Consider the following 26,422-nt stretch of genomic DNA (forward strand, 5'->3'; position numbering starts at 1 on the left):
TCATCTTAGGCCCAGAGCAAAGCTCTAGAGAAATCTATAAGATGTAAAGGAAATCTGAGCTTATTTAGGAGAGAAAAAACAAAACAAAACATGTGGCGTGTCTGGGAAAGAAGACTAAACCTTGGATTTCTGTGAATTTAAAAATAATGCCTGAAAGAAATTAAAGTTTGATGACTGTTCCTTTCCACGCTGGCCTTCTACTTTGAGTATCAATGCTTCTTGTTCTTCCCACCAATGGCTGGGTTAGGGATCTGGTTTTTTAAAGCCCTGCTCACCTCTGCTGAGAGCACATTTGCCTTGTGTGCTGCTCATCTCCAGCATAGAAGATGCCGTTCCTAAGGAGGGACACTTTGAGCCTCCCCCCTCATTACAGACAGTGTTTTGCTTAGGACAAGGCACTTCCACCAGGACCAGGGCCAGCAACTGTGAATCACAACACTGTAGAACTGGCTGCGTGTAGTCAACATTGGTGCTTTGGGTCAGGAGAGGAGTCAGCAGAGAATCTCTGGGAAGGATTACTTAAAGGGATGTGTACAGCTGATTGTAAGTAATTACTTGCCTACCTCCGGTCTTTCCTGCTTGAACCCTGGATAGGCAGTGACCAGATTAGGTTTTTGTTTGTTTCTCCAGCTTCTAGAATAAGTCTTGGCCTGTGGTACTGTTCAGGAAATGTGTGCTAACAGAATACACTTGTTCCAAGGATATGCTGAGAATTTATTGCCCCCTAACTTCCTAAAGTAAATAGGTCTTTCGGGTTATTTGTGCATCTGCTCAAAGGTATTATTAAGCTGTCAGAGTGTTTTCCCTGGTTGGAATTAAATTTTTTTCCTAGAGTTTTCTAGTTACCTTTCAGTAGACTCTACACACACTTGGTATGAATAGTGTGAGGAGACCAGAGTGCAGTCTTCAGCCAGGACCCTCTGAACCATTGTGGTCATTGTGTCAGCTGGGGTTTAGTTGGAGAGCTCTGTTTCCAGGTTTGCTTTACCTGGAGGGATCAGAGCATCCATCTCAGCCCTTCCTTTTGAGCTCCATTAATAGCATCTGCTCCCTTCAGCACTGAATCATCACCGAGAAGGTGTTGCATTTGAAGACAAAGAAAAAAGGATTAACCTGAAGGGACTGGAGCAAATTAAAGCTGATTGGGGAAGAAAAAAAAAGAGGAGAAACAAGAAATTGGGGCTGTTGTGTAGGCAATTTTAGTATCTTTGGGGGAGTAAGAAGAGAAGTAAGGATTCATTCCTAAAATGATGTCTGCCTTCAGGAGCACAGCACCTGATGTGAAACACTCTAACTCTGAGGATTTGTTTTTCAGACATTTGAAAGACAGGTGAGATGCAATAGGTGAGGCTGTCCCATGAGAGTCTAACACACTGTATGTCAGAGTTTCAGAAGGGTTCAGAAGGAAATGCCTACAAAAAGAGTTAGGACTTTTATTTTTGTTCTCATGAATAATTTAAATCTATTTCTTTAATGGTTCGATTCAGTGACCGCCCTTGGTAAACATTATTCCTCATGCTCTTGGGAACGCTTGCTCTATTACATAAGGGTCAGCTTTTATATATAATTTTTCAAAAAGTCCTTATACCATGGTGAAAGCATACCTTTAAATATTTGTGATAATATTTAACAGGATCCATGCATATGCCTTGGATGTGTACACCTGAGACATGGCTGCAGTTGGTACGTTTCTTAAGCATCTCTGTGGTCCCTGAGACTGCTGACATTTAAAGAGCTGTGAAAGGAACATTATATTCTTGTGACCTTCTGCGGTTCTTTCCTCTTGATTCCTTTGCATAAATTGAGCGGTGAGACCACACCTCCAACGGCAAACCTGAAGCCAGGGTGAAGCACACTCACACACACACACACACACACACACACACACACACACACACACACACACACGGACCTGCACTGGGCCAGGGAAATGATGGCAGTGCGTTCTATGTCAGGACAGATTCCTACAATGTAAATTTGTAACCTTTTATTTGCCTCATGAAGTAACTCTTGAAAGTGTAAACTGAGTTGAAATACAGAAATACAGCAGTAATTTATGGTCAGGCTGCCATTTTTATGGACAATATTGGAGCGAGGACACAATATGGGATAGCCGGCAGGATTGATGGGGAAGGGAACTGTGTATTACCTCTGAGGTGGCTCCAGGGCTTTATTTACACAGTGACTGTCCCTAACAGGGAATAGGAAAATCAGTCTTGTAACTGCAGCCTGATTTTCCCCCAAAGTGAACAATTTGAAGTCTTATGGAGGATTGGCATTGGCGATGTGGAAAGAATTCATGAGCTCATGGAGAAAATACTAAAGGGACCAGACATACATTTGATTCTTAAGTACACTTTTGGAATTTTAGAGTGGCCTTGCTTAATACCCTTCCGGGTCTTCCACGGATAAGAATATGCTTTCTCCTCTGATGTTCGAGCCCTTCAGCCACAAACGTTTGTTTGGTCAATGAGTGAATTAATTCTAAAAGCAAGAAAATATATGAAGAGCAAGAAGAAGACATTCTTCCCTGGGATTGCCTTGCTACTCTAAGCTTTTCTGGTCTAACTGCCAACCCTGTTTCCTAGGTATTGGTTTTTGCCCTTCTTCCTGTCCACTCTAATAATATTGATATCTGCATTAATAATACCTGTAGAGGGATTACCAAGCCAGGAACAGCATAACAGTTTTGTGAGAACAGGTACCATTTTCATGCCAATAAGATCAAAGGATATAGGGACCACCGGGCTCTGCTTTCTCCCTCATTAAATGGGGCTAGAGCAAGGGGGTGGGGTGACCCAGTGAGGGCCATGAGTGCTCTGTGATCCCAGGTTTCTTAACTAACTGTTTTCACCTTCCTTGGTATGAAGAGTGGGGTGGTAAATGGAGGAAGTAGAACCGGCTTCTAAGCTTAGCTATCAGGAAGTAAAAAGAGAAGCCTTGGGCTGGTAAGATGGATCGGCAAGTAAAGGCATCTTTTCACCAAGTGAGACACACACACACACACACACACACACACACACACACACACACACACTCTAAATGTAATAAAAATTTTGAGAGAGAGAAAAACGTGCTTTTGCTACACAGAGGGCCTGGGAGATTGTCAGAAGGTTAAATGGGAAGGCTCAATTTGGGATCTTTCAGTCTAGCAACAATAAATTGGCTTTCTAGGGAAGGCCATGGTATTCAACAGGTTCCCTGCTATATCCATGTCAGCCAAAGGTTCAATCCTCTGCCTGAATGAATTTGAGATAGAGATAAAAAAGTAGAATTGTGTTTTCTAAGAATAGTAGTCTCCAGGGCCTAGGTGATGGGACTGTGGAGTTACTATATTATGGACACAGTTTCAGATTTGCAAGAAAAAAAAAGACTCTGAATGTGGATTGTGGTGATGGTATGACATGAATCTACTTGACACAAACAAATTATACACTTAAAATAACTAAGATGTAGATTTCTTGCTATGCCTATTTTACCACAAGAGGATTTTTTAAAATCTGCATTTGAAATAATATCCAAAGGTATACCTGGCATATAATAGATGCTTACTAAGTGACAGCCTGTTCTGTCCTCCTTATATGTATAAAATGGAGATGATATTTCACACAGGTGGCTGTTTTGCAGGGTTGTGTGAGGGATTCAGGAAGCTATTGGATACATGAGGACTTTCACTCATTCATTCAACAGTCTTTTATTAACAACCTACCTATTATCAAGCCTTCTTCTGCCTGTAGGATGTAGATACTATAATAAGCAAGGGATGTGATCTCTATTCTGTGGACTTTAGAGTTCAGGTCACTGTTCTTTGTGAGCAGTAAATTGCTACACCCAGAGAAGCCTGAAGTTAGGTGTGTTTCTATTTCTCTGTACACATGCACTGCTAGAATACGCCCCTCCCAGCACCACAGAAAAAAAGAAGCAAGTCTTCCTTCAAATGGCTATTCCTGCATTGTCAAAAGAGTAAATGATTGCAATGATCTGGTGATCCAATCCCATCTCTCACTCTAAGTAGTAACTCTTAAGTAGTCATTTCCCTGGTTCTCAGTCTCCTCATCACTGAAATTATGACACTGGGCCTATGGTCACTAATGTTCTCTGACCATGGCTCCTTGTCTTTATGTGTACATTCCCAGGTCCAACCTCAAAGCCTAGCACACCAGGCCTCCATCTCCGTCCATCCAACATATCCAGATCTAACCATAATAGAAATAAGTCATTCTTTATGTCCGTATGATCTGTTATGTTTGGGAAGTAGAGCTATAGGTGGATATGAATACTCTGTGAGGCAGCAATGGGGTATCATGAAGGGCAGAGATGTCTGCCTTCCCCACCACTACCAAGCATGGGAATACCTCGAGAAAGAGGCTTGTGCAGTTTCTGCTCCTTTCCTTCCCTGCAGATATAAACAAGCCAGCAATGATCTGGCAGCTGCATGTCTGGGACTTTCCCTCTTGCTTTTGTTATATATTTTTGCAGAAGAGTGATGGGAGGGGTGAAGTTAAGGTGTTGAGTGTAAGTAATTAGTCATTCAAACCATCGACATTTTCAATGGCAGGATTTGAGTGCCTACGTTATTGTGTGCTGCTCTCAAAGTTTATCCCTGAAAATTTCTGCCTGTATAATGTTTCTTAAAATATATCACGGGAGCATAAAAGATTTAATGTAGCGCTTTGTACAACCATTAGAGTTTGAAGTCAACTGAACCTTCTCAAAGCTCTATCCTGGATGCTGACAGTAAATTCTGTTCTTAATTGCCATTCAGAAGATGGAAGGAGGGCAAGTTAGGGGTTTGGAGTCTGGTTAGCTGTGACGTTGGCTGTGAGACCCGCACAGAATGTTTCATTAAAGCACATGTGCATATTGAGTAAATGATAGATTTATTTGCAATGAAAAGAGAGGACTGCTTGTATGTCGGGGGGTGCTTGCCTGAGGAAGCAGGTGTTCTGATTTTGCCTAGCCGCCCTCTGTGCTTGTTCGAGAATGGGCTCCCCACCAAATGTGTTCTCTTCACCTCTGGTCCATTTCCCAAAGTAGAGAACACAGGTGTCCTCCCTTTAGTAACCTTAAAATGCTACAGCTTCGTATTTATGCTTTCAACATCTTTATCTCTCAGCAACTTCTCTTATTTCCAGGTAATGTTTTAAAGATCTCCATTCATTCAGAATGCAGATTTAGTGCTGACATTTTCCATTTCTAATTGTTTTCTTTCATCCTGTGATGCATCCTGGAATGAATCATTAACACTAGGGAGGGGTCTCTTAACATGATCTACACAACACAGTTCCAAAGGTTTCACAGTTTTCAGATTATATTCTTACTGAAAACTCTGTGTGTGTGTGTGTGTGTGTGTGTGTGTGTGTGTGTGTGTGTGTGTGTGCGCGCGTGCGCACGCGCGCACATGAATTTCCATCAGTTCTTCTGGATACACAAGGAATAACTGTTTAGTGTGTGTCTGCAGAGAAAAGAGAGAGCCATCTCTACCACACAAGAATAACATGACCTAATTTACAGTTACAGTCTGTGGAAGTAGCTCAGTGGTGAACACTGCATTTCATGGCACTTTTTCAGAAGTTAGGGTTCAGTTGGGGTTGTCTAATATATAGATAGAGCTCAGCTTTGGGAACTGGCATAAATTAGAAAGCCTACATAGGATGTAAGGAGATCTAGGAGCTGAAGGAGGAACTGAATTACTCTGTGTAGACTTGACACTTCCTGGGGCTCTCTGGAACATTTTTACCTGTAAGAGGCTCACCTGGACAAGTGATTTCACCACATGTCTGTCTGTGAGATGAGCATTCAGCAAATGAAAGATGAACCTGCTAGATGCCTGTGAGCATGCCTTGGTGGGACACACGTTCTATATATTCCATCCTTAGCACCAGGAAAGCTGCTGTGGTCCAGGCTGTCATCTTGGTGTCTTTGCTGGAACTATAAGAAGGATCACGTGAGATAGGTCATTAGCAAGAAAGGGGCACTACACATTGTGTAGCAGATTTGGGGAGGGTAGTTGAAATGTGGTGTATTGTTAAAACAAAATACAGAAGTTAGTTAGCTTTGAGGTTCTGTCAAAAGGCCCCCTAAAATGGATAAATCCTGTTTTTCAAATTCATTACTGAGTTGGTAGTGTTTCCTGTATTTGTTATCTGGGACACCTGACGTAAGGAGGAGTGAGACCACACAGTAAATGGAGGCATTGCACAGGCCCACACAGTCCAGGGGTCACACTCAGGAGAAACCTGCCTCTCAGGAGGAGTTCTGTTGATAACCTGTAACTTCCTCTCTAGTAGCATGCTCTGCAGCAGCCCCGATTCCTCTCCTGGACCCTAGCCTCAAGGGTAAAGTGGCTGGATAAGCTTTCTAGGTATACTTTTTACCAGTCTTGAGGACAGCTTCAGTAAAAATTCTTCTCAGAGGCCTTTTGCTTTCTCTTTGCGGTCTGGACCAGCTTTCTGGGACCCTACAGTTGACCTTTAGCCAAGAAGAAAATTCTGGCAACGTGAGAGTTGGAGCCACTTAAGTTACTTACATGATGGTAAAGAACCTTAGACACTGTCCGTCTTCCTCAATCTGCTTTTCTTGGGCTCTTCTCAAGACTCCACATTTTTCTTTTGGTGTTGTTTCCCATATGTAACCATCAAAGGAGGAAATGAAGTAACACTCACCTGTGTTGGAGATGGAGAGAAATAAAAATTATGATGCCTCTAGGCACTTTATGTTCTGGACACCCCATAGATAAGAATTCTCATTCTAAAGGCAGCAGTGCATGCTGCCCTTCATTCCAGCTCAGCAGAAAAGATATGAGGCTCAAAGCGTTGAAGTAACCCACCTGAGATCAATGGCTAATAAGCGCTAGAACTAGAATTTTCAGGCACAAAACACGTTCCTGTGTGGGTAAGATGACTCACCAGGTAAAAGCATTTGCCCTCAAGCCTGAAAACCTGAATTTAATCCCAGGAACCCACATAGGGGAAAGAGGGAACTAACTCCCGCAAGTTAGCCTCTGACCTCCACATGTATGCCATGGTATGCACACACATGCATGCGTAAACACACACACACACTAAAATACTTTTTAAAAATTCTAGCCAGGCATCGCATGACTCATGCCTTTAGTCTGTGCATTTGGGAGGCTGAGGCCAAAGGATCCTGAATTGAAGGCCAGCCTTCAATATGTATATTTGTGTGTAAATACAAAAAAAAATGTACAAAATTCTCTTAGCAGCGATGCTCATAGCTACACTGTCTCAAAACAACATTATAAAGAAAGAAAAATATTCCTTCTTACTACACCACTCTGCTTCAGCTGACAAGATGAATAAAAACAAAACTTTATGAAAAGTCACCAAATATTGAGAAGAATGTGGAACAGCCAAAATGCTCATTCTCTGCTGGCAAGAACGTTAAGTTTGTGTAAGCACTCTGGAAACCCAATGGCAGTATCCATTAAGGCTTGTCATACATATCCTTATGACTCCAAAATTGGAATCCTAGAAATGTATGTAGATATACTAAAAGCCATGTGCCTAATGCTCATGACAGCAATAGTTATGCGAGATCAGAAGCAGAAACAGCAGATAAATAAAATGTGTTAGTTATATACAATGGAGTTCTATATGGTAGTGAAGAAGAGTGCCTGTGGCTGTGTGTAACAGCCCAGAAACACTTCAGATGTATGACAAGACACCAAAGAGAACATATGGTGCCATTATGTATATGAAGTTTGAAAGGGGATATATAGAATCTATGGATTGGAAGTTATAATAGTAGTTATTTTTATTTAAACAATGAGGGGCATGTCAAGAGGATTTCTGTCATTCTAGTCATGTTCCATGTTATGACCTCGAGGAGATTATCCAGTTCTGTTCACATAATAAATACTCTTGAGTTGTAGCCTTAAGATTTATACATTTTATAGCATAGTTGTTATAGTCAATGAAGATTTTTACCAAAAAATTTTCTATGGGCACTCAAACAGTAATATCACCAAAGGAACTGGTGTTATCTGTCCCTGGTTTTCCTAAGTACTGAGATACAGAACGTATTAGAATATGTACCCTTGCCCTCTTGTAAGAAGTCAGTAAGAGAAGTTCCATCAGGTGACAGGCAGAATGTCACTGGTAAGTATCAGGGACTTGTTTTCACCAATGTTCAGCTGCTGTATAAATGTCATGTCCCTTCCCATCGTTTTTCAAGGCAGATGGCATTGTGCCCCCTTTGTTAGACATCATAGAGCTGGTGAGTGGCAGAGCATGATCCCAGGTAGTTGATGACAATTTCAAAGGTGATAGAAGCCGTATCATGATGGACAATGGTTTAGTTAGGTTTCTATTGCTCTGATAAAACCATGACAAAAGGCAACTTGGGGAGGAAAGGGTTTTTTTGACTTACACATCCTGGGTCACAGTCTAGTGAGAGAAGCCATGACAGGAACTTGAGGCAAGAATCTGGAGGCAGGAACTGAAGCAGAAACTATGGTGGGACCTGGCTTACTGACTTGCCCATCCTGGCTCGCCAAGTTTGCTTTCTTATCCACCCCAGGACCATCTGCCTAGGGGTGGCACAGCGGGCTCCCACACCAATCATTAATCAAGGAAACACCCCCACCAATTTGTCTATAAGCAATCTAATGGAGGCATTTCCTCAACTGATGTTCCCTCTTCCACGTGATCCTGCTTTGTGTCAAGTTGACAAAATTACAACCAGCACAGTCAACTGGGGGACAATACTATGGTAAACTCTAAGAGGGATACTGGTGGTCTCCATCTGGGGCCAGGAAACCTGGGTGCACTCCCAGATGCTGCCCCACTTTCCTACAGACAGTCACTGGATGTCTTGACATCATCTCAAATCAGGGAGTGAACTAGATTTACTCCCTGAAATGTTGGTTGCCTTCTGGCTCTGTGATTTGATGATTTTCCAGTTTTATCAGCCTGTGCAGGGCATCTTCAAGTCCTGCCTTTCTGAGCTTGATCTCACTGTTGCATCATCCCCTTCGCCCTTTCCCTGAATCCCCTTTTCCAGTAAGCAGGGATAGTTAAATACCTGTCTTCTACTGTAAGTTCCTAAGGATAGGGATTCAATCTTTTTTTTAATTTTCTTACATGCTTCCTGGGACAATTAAAATATCTTCAATTAAATATTTAAACAAATATTTATATTAAGAGAAAGTCCTCTTTGAGTAATATGTAAGAGCAATAGGCTGTACTGGATCCAAAGGTGAAGGCCTAAAAAAAAGTCTTATTTGTGTTTTTGTTTGTCGTTGGATTTTTTTTTTTAATTAGATGACTTTGCATCTTCCCAGAGTGCACTCATGAATCGGAAGTTTGATCAGTGCTTAATCATCAGCACAAACTAAGACCTTCCCATATGGAACAGCCCCACTTAATCTAATGTCATTTTATTTTATGAGATAGTTAATAAACAGGTACTGTATTTGATCTTGTGAGTTTAGTCCTCTATATTTAGCTTTTTCAGCTTTAATGGAACTATAATTTTAATCATGATTATTACTTTACATTTTAATTATAATTTGGTGTGGCTTAAGTATACATTTCTGAGAGTGATTGTGTAATGAAAACAGGAATTAGCTTTTCATTAACAAAATAATGGGAGAGTTCCCACTGCATTCTAGTCTGTGTTCAAAATCTAGGAGCTGGCCTAAAAATAGCAAAGGGAGCTTAACATCCTGGTTAAAAAAACATGCTTCTAAATCAGCTGTGTTCACAGCCCAGCCTCTTTGCTCCATCTTGCCTCATCTTGTTCCCTTTCTTTCAGCAAATAAAATAAAATCTAGAAACAGCTGTGACTTCTGAGATTTCAAAATATTTACTTTTTTTATTTAGATAATTAGCACCATGGAGCCTCAGGTGTCAAATGGACCGACATCCAATACAAGCAATGGACCTTCCAGCAACAACAGAAACTGTCCTTCTCCCATGCAGACAGGCGCAGCCACAGACGACAGCAAAACCAACCTCATCGTCAACTATTTACCCCAGAATATGACCCAAGAGGAATTCAGGAGTCTCTTTGGGAGCATTGGTGAAATAGAATCCTGCAAACTCGTGCGAGACAAAATTACAGGTATGCCCTTCAGCGTTCAGACTAGAGATTCACAGAACACAATGTGTGTGCGCAACAGTGAATCTGAATGCCTACATCACATGTCCTGCATGCAAGGATTACATGTATACATGCCACAAGCTCACACCATGTACACACATGTACACCACAGAAGCCACCTTGCACTGATTGAGGTAGAAGCAGATGAAGATTTTGAAGTTTTTTCCTCCCTTTATATGAAATGGTGTTTTGGTTTTATACTCATTTATTCTTCATCAGATGCCACTCCCTGTTTTGTTTTGTTTTTTTTTTTAAAAAAACAAAGGGTGTCATGTGTCCCAGGCTGGCACAAAACTGGCTGGACAGCCGAGGATGCCTCTACATTCTGACTGCAGGGATTACAGGCATGTACTGCCAGGCCTGGTTTTGTGGGTGCTAGAAATAGGGTCTTCCTGCGTGCTGAGCAAGTGCTGAGCTGTGTCCCCAGCTCCTCCTTTGCACTTTGGTCCTGAGCCCTGCCTTCTGTCTTTCCTCCCCTGAACTCCATGCTGCTTTTATTCCTTTCTTCTGTTCTCAAACATTTGGTTTGTGTGTGCCCAGTTTTCTTCCATATGTCATGGCACGTGTTTGAAAAGGGTCCAAGTGGAAGGATGACATAATTGCTCTTTGTCTCTGAGAAGAACAAATCCCAAAGATAGCAGACAATTCTAGAATGTAAATACTCCACAGAAGAAGGAAGGTGCTTAGTGAAGATATGTATGGGAAATAGTTTATATCTCATATATTTGTTTATTTTGAAGATGGTCTTTAATTAATTGCTTTCTTCTTGACCTTGTACTTAAAAGCAGAGCAATACCCCTACCCCCATACAACCTCAATAACCAGGATTTTAATGTTGTCAGACAATTATACTATGCCTGCTTGCAGAGAAAATTTCCTATAATCTTATTGGAAGTGAGGATATTTTCCTTAAAAAATTAATGAGCTGCATAATGAGGGCTGCCAGCGAGGCTGCTACCAGAGTGCTCCACTCATGACGCCCCTCACATTGACCTTGAGTACTTGTCAGTCGTGAATGGTGACTACTGTTTCAGTTTCACTGACGAGGAACTGGCTTGCGTAAGTGAAAATGAAGATCTGTGATTTAATCAGAATAAGACATCAGCCCCATCTTAAACCAGGTGCTACAACATATATATCTTCATACAAACAAGTACATCCTTTTATTCTTCTAATTCACATGTAAATGTGCGCCCTTTATAAATTAAGTACAAAGCTACAAATAAGTGCTATTTGTTACAGTGGAAGTCATACAATTCCCCCAACACAATTTATTTAGCTGTAAAATTGGAAAATGATACTTAAGAGTGTATTGTAAGGGTGAAATGAGAGACTGGCTGTATCGCACCTAGCAAGATGACTGTTGGATAGGAGTCTTCAGTTAGTAGAGGGTGCTACTTAGGAACATGTAGCTACTATCCTTAAAGAAGCATGATCCAGATAAAAATCTTATATCCAGCCCTCCTAAGGGGCCAGGCTTTACAGATCTTAGCCAAGTGTACTGGGTCTTCTATTCTTTAAATGTCTGTACTTTCATAAAGCCAATGTTTAGATTCCTTGAATAATCTTTACATAATGGGATGATAATTCAAACCAAATTAAAACCAGTTAACCATATGATTCTTCCTCCCACTCCTATATAGAAAATGTATTTTGGTTTTGCCTTACATTCTAAATAGGGATTCTGCCGGCTATATTAGTGAATGGGTATTATTAATCACCTTTTCAGGAGAGTTCCCTCGGAATGGTAGTGAGATTTTTTTAAAGTACTGATTCATGGTGTTGTTCCTTGTTTTCTGAAGACACGTGTTTAAACAAGCAGATTCCTTTACTGAAAGAATGCTAATTTGGTAGTTCACCGAGTGGATTTGAATAGGAGTGACAGCTTCGAAGACAGCCTTTAATTTGGTATACAAAACCAAAATTGTCAACTCTGGTTTGTTTAGCACCCTCTCCAGCACAAGCAGAGACATACAGTAACATCTGAGCTTAAAGATGAAGCTTATGGGTTGAAGGCAGGAATACAATTTGGGCATAAATTTATAATTATGTAACTTTTTATTTCAGGCAAAAAAAATCATTTGTAGAGAACTTATGGGAATGAGGCAGGGAAATATAGAGAGACCAGAGATATTTGCCCTCATTTGGTAGCAGTGTTTAATAAAAGTAGAACTTATGGTTGTAAAGAGTGCTTATTAAATTCTTCATTTACACTACCTAATTAATTCTAGCATTTTAAATTAACAGTGAAACTGGTCCCTGCTGTACCATTCCATAGATGCAGCATATTTCCTCCATCCACCCGTTGTTCAGGTTTAATTGGCTACGCTAAAAGTCAGGGAAGGAGGGAGAGCTGGGGCTGTGGGAGGTAGGGAGGATAAGAATCACTCTGAGTGGAAGAACCTCAGAGGCTTGCATTGGGGTTCAGTCATAACACAGGTCAGCAGGAGTGAATTATCACACCTCACAAGTGCAAAGGCTGCAGCTAGTCCAGAAGTCAGGGTAAATGACATCATAGGTATTTTTGTTGCCCTGATTTTTAACATCCCAGTCCCCCCTTTTCCTCCAACACCTCCTACAGATCTCAATGCATCTCGATCCTGTGAAGTTTACAAGAAGTTCTAAATATCCAGTGGGAGGATTAAGGGGTGGGAGGTGACAAAAAAGATAAGAATTTAAGATTAAGATTTCCCAGCCCCAAGCCACTCCCTACAAAGAATGATGAATGGGGTCTGAGAAATTCAGGCCCCTTTAGAGAAAATGAATCTGTTGATTGCATCAACAACTAGCTAGAAGACTTTTGCCCGTGGGTCGCTATTGACTTCTCCATGTGAGAATGCACAGAAGAAACTTGGTTATCGATGTAAATGACATGGGGACACCATTTAGTGCTGGCTAAGCACTGGATATACCTTATGTCGTCATCACAGAGCACATCTTCCATTTTCTTAGATAAGGAAACTGAAGCAAAGCTAAGTAACTTCTCCAGGCAGCACGGTTATCCTCTGTGAGCTCAGGAGTCACCTAAAGTTTGATCTTATTCTGCAGCATGTGCAAAGTGATGACTGTAACCCAAGGCAACACTGTGTTCTTTTAAGGAGAGGCTGCTGGATGCCCTCTGGAGAGCCTCCCTAATGCACTATGCCCTTAAACAAGACTCCTGTATGTCAAGGGAAACAGAGATAACAGTATTTGTCATCCACTAGGGGCAGAATTCCAACCTGCATCTTTCTTCAAAGTTCAGGCAAATTTACTGAAAGGACCAGACTTAAGATTCACTTACAGTGTTTCTGGACATCTTTGTTAACTTACTAAGTAATGTCTTCTCAGAAACATTTTATTTTTCATTTTCCATTGGAAAAAGACACTTAATCTAGGTGCCCAGGAGAGAAAATATATAACCTGAATTGTTTCTGGGTATAGCCATGGCACATGATATCAGAGAAAGCCAAGTCTTCGCTTTTTTTCCTCCATCCACCTGCTGCTGGAGAGAAATTTCACGTGACCCTCAGGGTTCAGGCAAAGAACAAGAAGCCTGGGTAAGAATTACATATTTCTCATAGACTTCTGAGAATTCATTTAGGTTTCTAGTGTTTGTTTGTTTCTTTGTTTCTTTGTTTGTTTGTTTTGTTGCCTTTGGCTTTTGTTCTACTTCACTGAATCCAAATTTCTGTATGATTAGCGATTTTAGGGGAAGAAAATACAGCTTGGCCAGGATAGAATTAGATGACTCAGGTATGTCTAAAGCCAGCCTAGCTGTGATGCCAATTTTTATCATTATAAATGTCTATCTTGCTACTGCCCCACCCCAAAAGGAATAAAGAAGAGGAAAAAAATAACAAAGAAAAGTCCCTAGAGGAAGCTGGGAATATGGCTGCTCAACATATGTAAGGTCCTAGCACCAAAACACGAACAACAAAACCTAGAAAGGAAGCAGTTAGGATGAAGCAACATACACCTTTGAGCTGCCTAGTCAAAAAAGAAAAGAAGAAAAGAAAAACCAGCTGCTCTGCTTGATGTCCTTCTCCACATATGTGCACAGTAATAGCTTTCAAGAATAGTCTTCTGTCCGTTTCAGGCAAGTCAGAGCTCTACAGGAATTTCTGAGAATAGAGCAGTCCACACTGAACACTGCTGACTGCAAAACTGGATCTGTCTAGATGTGTATGGATAGACCCTAAACACTCTGGTGCTTGCGTACAGTAGATGTGTTAGCTGGGGCTATTGCAGAAGGTTAGAAAGATGGAGTTAAGATCTAGACAGGAAAGAAAAGCAAATGATGGGGAAACCTGAAGAGATGACCAAACCAAACTAGTGGGAACTCATGAAAGTTGGATCAATGGCTGTGGAGCCTGCATGGGACTGGACTAGGCCCTCTGCATGGCCAGACAGTTGTGTAGCTTGATCTGTTTGGGAGGGCCCCCCAGCAGTAGAATCAGAATCCATCCCTGGTGCATGAGGGGGCTTTTTGGAGCCCACTACCTATGATGGGACACCTCGTGCAGCCCTGAGGCAGGGGGAAGGACTTGGACTTGCCTCTACTGGATGTACCTCCCCATGGGAGGCCTTACCTTCTTGTGGGAGGGAGTGGGGGATGGGTTGGGGGGGAGGCTGGGGGGTAGGAGGAGGGAAGAGGGGAATCTTTGATTGGTGTGTAAAATGAATGAAAAAAATTTCTTAATAAAAAAATTCTAAAAAAAAAAAAAGAAAAGAAATAGAGCTGACATTCGGATAAAGAGCAAAAGCAGTTTTTCTTCCTCTGTGTTTTGGCCAAAGGAAGTACAGCTTGAAGGTGGGGGTGGCTCTTTGGAAGCAGTGGTTCAATATGAAACAGCATTGCCAGATGAACCTAAGTATGTCAAAATAAGTGTGACTTTTCTCAGTACCAAATTTAACCCATCACTTCATGTTTTTCCTTTATATTACATCTTTGAGTTAATATCATCATCCAATGCCAAAAGCAGAACCAGTGAGTAAAAACTCACAAAACCCTTTGAAACACTCTGGGTACGGGGCGGGGGGCCAATTCTTTGCCAGTGTCTCTGTACCCTAATTTGCATCTCTAATTTAAGAAGGGAACTGACTCGGTTTCAGTCCAGTGACATGAGAGTTCTTGGGGTCTGTGAAGGCCTAAGCAGCCTGAATGTCCCTCAGCGGGAGAGCCTGGGATGGGAAAGAGCAGTAGTGAACCTTTCTGTATGAGAGCCTCCAGGTCAGAGCCCGACACACACGACTGTCTAGTTGATAGAAGAGGGAGGAGAGGGAGGCTTGTTCCGTTTCACCTCTGCTTGCAGGGAACTAGATTTGTAGGAACACTATGAGAATTTGGTCATATCTCCAAGACGACCACATAAACAATAAAAGGTGCAGGGAAAAAAAAAAACTAAATTCTGAAAAAGCTTTCAATTTACTCCTAGAAAATGAAGTCGGGCAAAAGATGAGTTTATTAAAATAATCTGTTATAGAATCTAGCAAAGACAAAGAAGGATAGCTGTTGGTTTTGTGTGTGCTGTATGCACCTTAATGTATTTTCTGGAGGGGCTTGGGGTGTTGTGTAGCAGCTCATGTAATAGCACATTGGTGTCTCCTAGAGAGTGGCAGGGTTGCCACCATCCAATAGGCACCTTCAATGCACTTGGCACTTCACTCAGGAGACAGAGCCTTGTGTAATCCTCAGCCTCCCTTACAGATGAAATTTGAAGTTGGGGGTAAATGAGCAACTTGTGTAAGTTGAGTCACCCTCCAAGTGCAGGAGCTGAGACTTGGATCCAGCCCTGTCTCACTGATTATGAGCTGTGCAATGTGCACTTCACCTCTATCAGCTGCTTCAAAAACACTCAGCTGACTTCTCCCCTTTCCAAACCAATCCAGGCTGTTTTATAGGCAAAGAAAAATTTTAATACAAGGAAAAGATGATTAGAGCTTGGAATCTTTTGTTTTGGAAAATAGCACATAAATATATACATTAAAGTATATGCATGTAAAAAGAAAAATTCTGAATTCAACAAGTCACTGCTCACCTGAACTCAAACCTCAAGTAGTATTTGTATATACCAGTTGTTTTGAGATTATAATACAATCACATCATTTCCCGCTTTCCTCCCTCCAGTTCCTGCCATCTTCCCCCACCATTCAAATTCATGGTCACTTTTTCAGTTAAGTTGTTGCGTATTGTAACTTCTGATTTTCTCCCTTCTTGAAATGCCTTTCATTATATCCGTCTCTTATTTCCATTGCAATGGAAGCTGCCTTGGATTTCAGTGGAAGTAAACCCAGCCACACTTAGGAATATCCAAGAAAATGCCAAGATTTTGATTAGCTAAGTGAGGTGCCCTCATACGCACGTGAGAAGGGTAGCTGTCAGCGAGGGGAAGAGCATAGGAAACAGCACTTGGCAGCATGTTTTGCTCAGATTTGGAAAAACGCAGGCTGCCAGGTCTCCTGCACTCAGAAGGAGATCAGGCTGATTCGCATCCGCTGTGGCGTGTGTCACCTCCCCGGAGTCACCTTACACATGTGCCACAAAGAAGAATAAAAGAGTTGGACATGTTGACTTAGGAAAGAGTTTGACTGCTGCTGAAGGAAGTTAACGGGAAAATTTTAAGTGTGGGGAAAATTTGGAACTCTATAGGGATTGCAGACTAGGAGAAGAGGAGTCTGCCTTATGAAGGACAAAACAGTCAGAACATTAAGTGTAGACAGCAAGCCATGTAAGCGTTGTGCCTCTTACGCACTCACCGAGGGTAACCAGAGACCTTCCATTGTTTCTAATTAGAATTTGGCAGTTGAGTGGAGCTGTGAGGTTTAGGCTTTGCGCCGGCATGTCAGGCATCTTTCAACAGTTTTTTGTCCCCAAAATGGAAGTTGTCGGAATACAGACCAACTATGGTTTCCTTTGACTCCTGGTTATCTTCCCCTTCATCTCCCCCTCCAAATCTGACAGTTCTGCCCTGATTCCAAACTTAGACAGGGAAATGTCCTCTCATCCCTGGAGAGATGTCTCAATGGCTTTTACCTAGGATGTGAATCAGGCCTGGGTATTTTAAGGAGTTTCTATTTCTGTGCTTTAGCTGACTGTTGGTTCATGAGACCAAATTCCTGTTCCCCCAGCCTCTTCTCTTTCTCCTAACACACACACATGCACACACACTCACATGAACAGCCCACTCACACACATGCATACACATACACTCACATGCATGCCCCATTCACACATACACACTCACATGTGCAACACACACACACACACACACACACACACACACACACACACACTCACACCCTTCTCTGAAGAATGGCCTGGTTGATTGCAACTATGAACTAAATAGGAAGATACTATCAAACTGGAATTTCTACACATTATCTAAATATGTAATTCATCAGATTCAGGGCAGGAGGAAAGTGCCTTCTGAAATGTGTAAGGGAAATTCCTTTTCCTCATCTTCTGAGAGGTGTGGTAGTGGTGGTTTCTTTTTCAGTCTGCCCCACCCCCATTCTGCGGCTCCCTTATGCTCTTCACCGATGAACTCTGTGCCTGTCTTTATGCCTCATGAGAACTGAAAATCTTTTAAGTGGCCTTTTCGTTTTTTCTACAGTGCTGAAATTGAGTTTTGATAGGGGAAGATATTTCTAGTTTGGAGAAAACATAAAATTCAGATAGAGATCATATATCTATGTAAGGATTTTTACATTTGCAAAACATTTTCAGTCAGTCAACAGTATTTATTTAGTGTCTACTCTCTCAGACTAAATAAATGCTATTCTCTTCTCTCCCTTAAATTCTTTCAAAATTGTGAGGAAGTCCTAAAGTATAAAACATGCTACTACAGGGACAATGAGTGAGACAAGGCAGGACATTATAATGTCCTCCATAAGCCACAGATACAAAAGAAAAGGTGACTTCTTCTTCTGAAGTACGGCCTCCTTTTCTATTTTCTAGGGTGGTTTGGTTTGATTTTACCAAAGTCTAATTTCCTATCCCTATTAAAATTATTTAAAAAGAGCTAATTAGATAGATGAGTGAGTAAATGCTTACCGCACAAGCATGAATCTGAGTTGGGATCCCAGCATCCATGTAAAAAGCCTCGCTGTACTCACAATGCAGTGGCAACAGAGGCATGAAGATCTCTTGCTTTGCTGGCCATCCATTCTAGCCAAATCAGTGAGCTCCAGGTTCAGTGACAGACCTTGTCTCAAAAGTAAAGTGCAAGGCAATTGAGGAAGACTCCTGATGTTGACCTCTGGCCTCCATGTGCATGCACATACATGTGCACATACACACACAGATACACAAACATATATACTACATACATACATACAAAAATCTTTGGAAAGACAACACAAGAGAATTGATTCTCAGCACAGCCAGGTGAAGACTTGGCGGGAGGCCTGCTATATGGCAGCTACAGGGGCAGGCCTACAGTATCTGTAATTTCACTGAAGCTTTATATTTCCCATGATCAGTGGTTATTACCCTGTTCTGCAGATGAGCAAGCCCAGCCTAGACTTACCTGGTGAGAGGGGTTGGTTGGGACTGTCTATCTGTAAAACCTGTAATCTTTCTATTATCTTACCATCCTGTTTCTGCTGAGTGAAGGTGACGACAACATCAGTTATGAATATCCAAAGGAGTAAAGGGTAACGGTGGACTGAGGTGCTCAGAGCAAGTGTCAAAGAAGAATGGCTCTTAAACCTGGCCAAAAATAGATTGTAGAAAGTCAAAGTATGGTGAGGAGGCCATTGATTTGTGCATCAGATGTATTACTAAGGAGTAAGTATCTATGCCTCCTCACTCACCAGATTCATATGTTGAAATCCTTGTCATCAAAGTAACTAGAAATAGGACCTTTGCCCAAGTAATTAAGGGTAAATGAGGTCGTGTGGATAGGATCCAATAATATTAGTATCCTAATGAGAAGGGAAAAAGACACCAGAGCTCTCTCTATATCTACACATCAAATGAGGCACTCCTCTGCATGCCAGAAAGAGGGCCCTAGCCAGAACCCAGTCATGTTGGTACCCTGCTCTTGGGCTTCCAGACTCCAGAACTATGATAAAATTAATTTATGTGCTTCTAATCTATCTGAATCAGAATATTTTGTTATAAGCAGCCCAAGCTGATTAATATGAACATTATCAAGGAAGAATGAATGGAGCAATTAGGGCTACTTCACAAGGTAAGTTTTCCATAGCCTCTTTGTTAGCGAAGAAACTACAGCTCAGGAAGAGTAAGTAATCCATTCAAGGTTGGAGCTAATAAATGAAGCTGAGATTTCAACCCAAGCATGTTAACACCTTCTGCTTGCTAATAAATAACCCCACCAAACATGGGATGATGGCTGTTATCCTCCTGAGGTCAGGTGCATATTGGTTCACTGACTTTTTCCACATCCTTTTCTTGCTAATTCATAAGTCTGATTTTCTAATTCATACTTCAAAGTCTGGTGAGATGCTGGGCCCAATCGACACAAAGTGGATGCTTGAGTTAGGATAACAACTCTAGGTACTGTAGCTCCTCGGGAATTTCTCATCACATTCATCTAGAACCAAATTAATTCTCATTTGTGGTATAAGCCAGGAAAACCAACTTAGTGATCCCAGGTATTTTCTTTTGTTAGTTTTCAGAGGCATTTCTTTTGAGTGCCTCCTTTAACCTGTTGAAACATCCAACATGCGCAATTGTCTAAACTGACAGAGCCAGAGAAATCTAAAGAAGACTTGAATCAACCAGTCTTGTGGCTTATTTTCCTTGCTATTTCCTCCTCCTCTTTTCCTCTCTCTCTCTCTCTCTCTCTCTCTCTCTCTCTCTCTCTCTCTCTCTCTCTCTCTCCCTCCCTCCCTCCCCCTCCCCCCCCCCCTCTCTCTCTCTCAATTTTCTGTCCTAATTTCTCTGTCTAACTTCTTATTTACACATATGCCTCTTTGATCTGAAAGGACTTGAGCTGGCTTTTAAGATAAAGAGTTAATATTAAAATGGATCATAGGCAGAGGGAAATGAATACAGAATGGTAAAAAGGACACCAGAGGAATGTTAGTAAATTAAGTGTGGTGTGTCTGAGAACCGACAGATAAGCTAGCCAGAGTTCTCTTTTATAGGAAGGTAAAACAGATGTGACAATCTTTATCCCTTTTTTCAAGTGTCAACCAGGATCCCAGCTCTATCCTGTGCTTCCTACCAGCTTCTCCGTAGCCCTTTCTCTGGATTTCCAGAGATGTCTGTGGTGACAGCTGCCAGCTATAACACAAGATGGGCTGTGAATCCTGAAATCACATACATGGAGTTTTCCTTTGCTCTTATCTCTTTCCCGGACCCAATTTGGATTTTGTTGTTGTTGTTGTTTTCGTTGTTGTTTTAATGACAATGTCTGACAGTAACATGGAGAAGCTGCCTGAATGGAGTCCCCATTTGTACAACATGAGATGTAAACAGTGTGCTAAGGGAATGGCTCCAAAGCAAGCCTTCCTTGCCTGCTGCCCTTCAATGAAGTGCTGACTTCAGTCTCTGCAGGCTTCTCCCTCCCTGTAGTTCTCAAGGTTGAACACACAGGACTTCATTTAGTCCAGGGCTTCCATCTTTTTGATGAGGGTTTCCATGGTTCTGGACAGAACCCCAGTCTGGATCACAAACAGGAATCTCTAATGCCATTCTCATGTCTTGGTAATGACGTGAAAGAAGGACTATCTTGTCTACCTTTGTTCCTTCCAGTGCCTTTCCCAATCAGTGCAGCCCTGATGACGAGACAGCTGCCATGAGTAAGTACAAAGAGGAAGAGCCCTCCCCGAGAGCTCCACGTTCTCAAACATACCCACATATGCCAGACACTTTCTGCCCAGAATACCAAACAGCACATCAAACCATCCCAAACGGAAATCAAATTCAGTAATGCCTTCCCACACACACACACACACACACACACACACACACACACACTTAATAGATGAGCAGTGACATTGCATGGGTTGAAAAAGCCTTCACACACACACACACACACACACACACACACACACACACACACACATACACACATACACACACACACATACACACACACATACACACACACACATACACACACACACATACACACACACACACACACACACACACACACACACACACACACACACACACACACTCAATAGATGAGCAGTGACATTGCACAGGTTGTTTTACTGCCCCTTCAGATTACCACTTCCTCGGTATCCAGGAAAGAGGAAAACTCTTTCTCCTGCTTTATTCTGGTAGTGCTTGTGGCTTCAAACTCGGTGACACATGTGAAAGCATTTTGCAGCAATAACACATGACAGCTTTGGTGGTTTTAGAAGACTGTGAGTGAAAGCCTTTAGTTCAATATTTGAAAACAGCAGGATAAATTTTAAGATTGGTTTAAAAATTAGACCACTTTAAGGGCTGGCGAAACAGCTCAGTCAATTAAGTACTTGCAAGGACCTGAGTTAGACTCACAGAACACATGGTGATAGATAGATAGATAGATAGATAGATAGATAGATAGATAGATAGATAGATAGATAGGTAGGTAGGTAGGTAGGTAGGTAGATAGATAGATAGATAGATAGATAGATAGATAGATAGATAGATAGATAGATAGACAGACACATAGACAGATACATAGACTTAAAAAAACAGGCATGGTAGCATGTTCTTATAATCCTAGAGCTGAAGAGGCAGAGACAGGCAGATCCCTGGGGCTTACTAGCCACCAGCCCAGTCTACTAGTCAAGGTTTCAGGCCAGTGAAAGGATCTGCCTCAAAAAAAAAAGATAATGCATGAAAAATGATGTCAAGCTTATCCTCATACCTACACACACACATGAATATACGTAAACACACTATATATTTTTTTCTTTTTGAATAATTAGGCCAGTGTGATAAAATAGAAGCATCTACCAAGGTCTTACTCCAGCATCGGCTGCAGGACTTTCTGTGTATCTGGACATTCTGTGCCTTAGGTGCTTACGTGAAGGGAGTTAATAGTACTTCCCACCATCTGACTGTTGTGAGATTGGGCAAGCTGTTGAAGTGATACCAGTTCAGGATATTGCTGTGGTCACTCTGAAGACAGGAGGCTGTGAGCAGGGGATTTATAAAAAGGAAGGTGTCAACACCCTGTGATAAGCCAGCTTTGCTTTCTAGTCTGCCTTCCAGATGTTTTGTTCAGTTATCTACGAGCATCTCAGCAAAAGCTGATTAACTCTCTCAGACATCAGTGTCTAACTGTTATTAATGCTCGAGCTGATCAAATTACATTGCCACAGATCCTACTTGTGCTGTTAATATTAGATTTTGGATTCCGGTCTATAATGAATGATTTTTCCTCCATGCATTGGAAAAATTGGTTAGCCGAGTTCATAAGAAAGTTTAATTAGCAAGCTGTTTGTGAAAATAGCGGCAGTGAGTCATCATTCAAACTGAACTAACATTTCTCAGTGTTGAATTTGTTCTTCTCTTCCTTGAGCAGCCACACAGGATCCTTTTGTTTGTCAAGCTGGTGCATGCTGCCCACTTGAACTGCACCATGTAATAAACTAATAACAAAACCAGCAGATTCTTAAAGCCAGGAGGAAGGGAGGTGTAGAGGGTCGTCTGTGTCTTCCAGAGGAGTATCACTTCACGGACTTACTGGAATCTAGCACTGTGCTAGGCAGAAACCTAGTGATTAAGAGCTAGACTTCCCACAATACACCCCAGTCTTCCTACTCACTAGTTGTGCAACAGGTATTCTCACCCTCTGTTCCTCTGTTTCCTCATTTCTAAAATAGGAACATTCATGGGATTATTATATTAGTATGGGTAAAATACACAGAAAATCACCTGGCATATAGTCATATCATTCTTATTACTGTACTTATTACTATTCTTATACCAATTCTATGAGGTATCATATTATTATTATCTCTATTTTTGCATATGAGAAAATGTGTTCAAAAAAAGGTTAGGTAATTCATTCAAAATCATGTGTCTTCTAAGTAGCATGGCAAAGTTGAACCATGTATGTTTGACTCCAAAACCTCTATTTTATCTTCTACACTTATCACCTCCTGGGGTCAGATGTCAGTATAGATTTCCAACCCCCATATCTCCCCATCTGTGTGTGTGTGTGTGTGTGTGTGTGTGTGTGTGTGTGTGTGTGTGTGTGTGTGGCTCATTGCATTAGAACCAAGTTATACCAACATGAAAATGTATCTTTGGATGTCTGACTCCCTCGCCTCTGCAGCTCTATGCTGTATATAGCTGGTCTTAGAAGCAAAAAGGTGTGGTCTTCTGAGAAACAGACTCACAGACAGTGGAAGGGAAAAAGAAACTTTGGAAGTATGTATCCCTGTGATCTCAGAAGCAGTTTCTCAGCATTGAGAACCACCTCACTGTGTCCTGAAACACTGATCAGGCCTGTTTCAGAGAATAATGTTCGCTTAGGAATCCCATCAAACAGTCTTTCCCAAAATTGTTTCATCTGCAGTGTGTTTCTTGGAGGGGGGTTCTGTTATAAAACACAAGTTTGGGAAACTTATGAACAGATGTAAAGGCACCTTTTAACCCCTCTTCTCTGCACTGTGCTAACATGCATTATGGGACTTGGAAGGGGTGGTAGAATATGTGGGATTGCCCTGGTGTGATAGATGGGTAAGCAAGAGGTCTTGGTGTGCTGGTGGAGACTCACCTGCTCCTAGGAGAAACAGAAAGTGGTACCAGATGAATCCTTCTCGACTGGACCAGCACAGTCCCTTCACACACTGTGCATTTTGGAAAGTTGTTGAACACTGTTGAATGTGCTCTGGGCATGATTCAGCCATAGGTTCACTTGGCCACCAGATTATCAGAATGTCATTTCATTTCCCATTGCCTAAAGATCTGAGCCATTAGGAGATGTTTGAAGCTTGCCATTCATGCATATTTCTAGGCACTCCTTCATTTTCATGTCTACTAGGTATTTGACTCGGTATCATGGGGGTGCTCATTCTTTGCTTGGATTGGCCATCCTCTGACATTCATTTCACAGGGCCAAAGGTGGCTTTCCTTTCTCATCCCTACCGTACAGACCTATTTCTGTGGAAGTGCTTCTGTCCTTGGGTGTTCTCTTACCTCAGTCTCTCACCCTTGCAAGCTGAATATTGTGGTGGTGGTGGTTGTTTTGTGAGACAAATATGCTTCTGTTTCTTTTAAGAATTTAAGGAATTCCTGTCTTTTAAAAGATTTGTTGGAGTCAAACTCAGCTGTCAGACCACAAAAATGGACATCATGCCTAGTTCCTTCCTGACAATGAACTCTTCCATGGTGAGAATAGGAGAGCTTGTGCTCACATTCACAGGGCTGTTACTGGTAGATTCAAGGCCAGAGAAGCCCAAGCCCTTATTGCAGAAAGGGTACACTGACAGAGGCTTCCAAGGTCCTGCCCCCGCTAATATTTAACATCCTGACTTATCTCTGTAAAGACATTTATCTCATCTCCTTCAGTGAGAACAAAACACTTTGTTTTGTCTGTTCCAATAGATTTGTATTCAGCTAATATTTATGAAGCATTACTTTGTGCCAAGCCCTCTCACATAATCTATCTCATTTAATCTAAATTTCAACATGACATCAGTAGCTTCTTCCACATGCCCTTTGTAGGGATATTGTCCGATGAGGGAGTTTTGAAAGTCGTTGTCTTAGTATTGAATTCAGCAGTTCTTTTCACCCACAGACACGTCACCCACAGTTTCATTTGGCCCAAAGGCTAATTACAGAGCACACTATTAGTATTAATCTGATATATTTTTCTGTGTCTTCTTCCTTTGTTGCTAAACCATTGTCTTTAACATCTGCAGCACTTCTGGAATCACCTGTGGGTTTGCATCCACTCTGGGTGGAAAGTCTTGTCTATTTGACATCCAGACCTTTGTTTCACTTGAGAATAAACTAGCCAAGAATTAAGAATTCTGGATCATTTTTATGGCTACCTGGGAGTTTGCCAAAATCCTCCTCTTTTTGTTTCAAGCCTATTAAAAATATTTTTAAATGTATGACTATTCTTTCCTGTCATGTAAGAATATTCTGAGCATAATTTAATTTAATGTGGCTTTGATTAAGAATCTTTCATTGCCCCAGGGTCATCAGTCTGAACACTCCTTCTTTTTAGTACAATAAATGCTGAAGGTAAGATGGTTGTCACTGAGGCTTCTATTGTCCTCAGTACATTACCCAGAATATTTTTCCCTTTCAGCCCTTTTTTAACCAAGCACTTGATACTAGCTTTTCATCCTACGAATTTCTATTCTTTCTTGCACAACAGAAGAAAAATAGGACTCGGATTGGTTCGGTTTTTCATTTGTTGAAGTTTATTATTGAAATTTATATTTGAAGAGCTGTCACTTGGAGCAAGTTATTTCCTAGGACAAACCAAAGGGAGTGGAAATAGATCTCTTTTGAGAAATGAATTGCTTGGCTTTTCTTATTGTATAATGTGCATTTCTCCCTGGGGAGCTGCTAGAAATGGGCATCTATGTTCTGTGGGTCCCCATATGCCTTACATGAACAGTGGGGGCATCACATTTCACATCTGTATGATACAATCTCTACAAGCCAGAAGCTCTAGTAAAAACCATTGAGGGGTTTGGCATTAGATGGACCCGTTTGAGGCTCTGGGCCTGGGTACTGGTGCCCTTGATTTCAAATGATAGTTGACAATGCTTGCATTATAGGGCTATTTTAAGAAGTAGGTGAAGTTAAAAAAAAAAAGTTGGTATAGTGAGTGGCACTCAAATGATAAATTTTTGGTACTATTCATTCACTTATTGGATTCATTTATTTAATCTATTAAGCAGAAATCTACTAACAGTCTACTATGTACCAGACATTGGCCTTACTAACATTAACAAGCCCCATGTCCTCACCCTTAAGGAGCTTTCCAGTCCATTGAGGAATGTATTCAGTTCAATAAGCATACATTAAATGCTTACTGTGGGCCAAGCACTTTGCTTATTGTCCTGGTGCCACATAATTATAGAAATGACACCTACTTATGAATCCAGAATGTAGCCTCTAGAAATAACCACAGGCTGGCTTAAGGTGATGTTAAATACTTTCAGAATTCAGAATAAGGATGGTTGGATCTTACATTTTCAACTGTGTTTACAGAAAACAGACACTCTCAAGATTCCATATTCCTAAATGACTCTTGACTCTCTGCAAAGGTCTACGGAGATCTCACATCTGCCTCTGAGGATGAATTCAACTTAGAAACAGTAGTGACAGCACAAGGCGATAACAACCAGTGACCTTGGGATGTGCTGGCTACAA

The 26,422-nt window shown here is 41.5% G+C and overlaps 1 protein-coding gene across 8 annotated transcripts in view; it reads left to right on the forward strand.

The window, feature by feature from the left end:
* The window catches only part of Elavl4 (ELAV like RNA binding protein 4), a 141,392-nt gene that overhangs the window by 83,032 nt on the left and 31,938 nt on the right, over positions 1-26,422 (forward strand). For all 8 annotated transcript variants that reach the window (XM_052715417.1, XM_052715414.1, XM_052715412.1 and 5 more), the window contains exon 2: positions 9,846-10,086. In XM_052715417.1, the coding sequence (XP_052571377.1) occupies positions 9,846-10,086 (241 nt within the window). The remainder of the gene's footprint in view (positions 1-9,845; positions 10,087-26,422) is intronic.

The sequence above is a fragment of the Peromyscus californicus genome, unplaced genomic scaffold (assembly GCF_007827085.1).
Source record: "Peromyscus californicus insignis strain IS unplaced genomic scaffold, ASM782708v3 Scaffold_5__1_contigs__length_169319896, whole genome shotgun sequence".
NCBI classification, from domain to species: domain Eukaryota; kingdom Metazoa; phylum Chordata; class Mammalia; order Rodentia; family Cricetidae; genus Peromyscus; species Peromyscus californicus.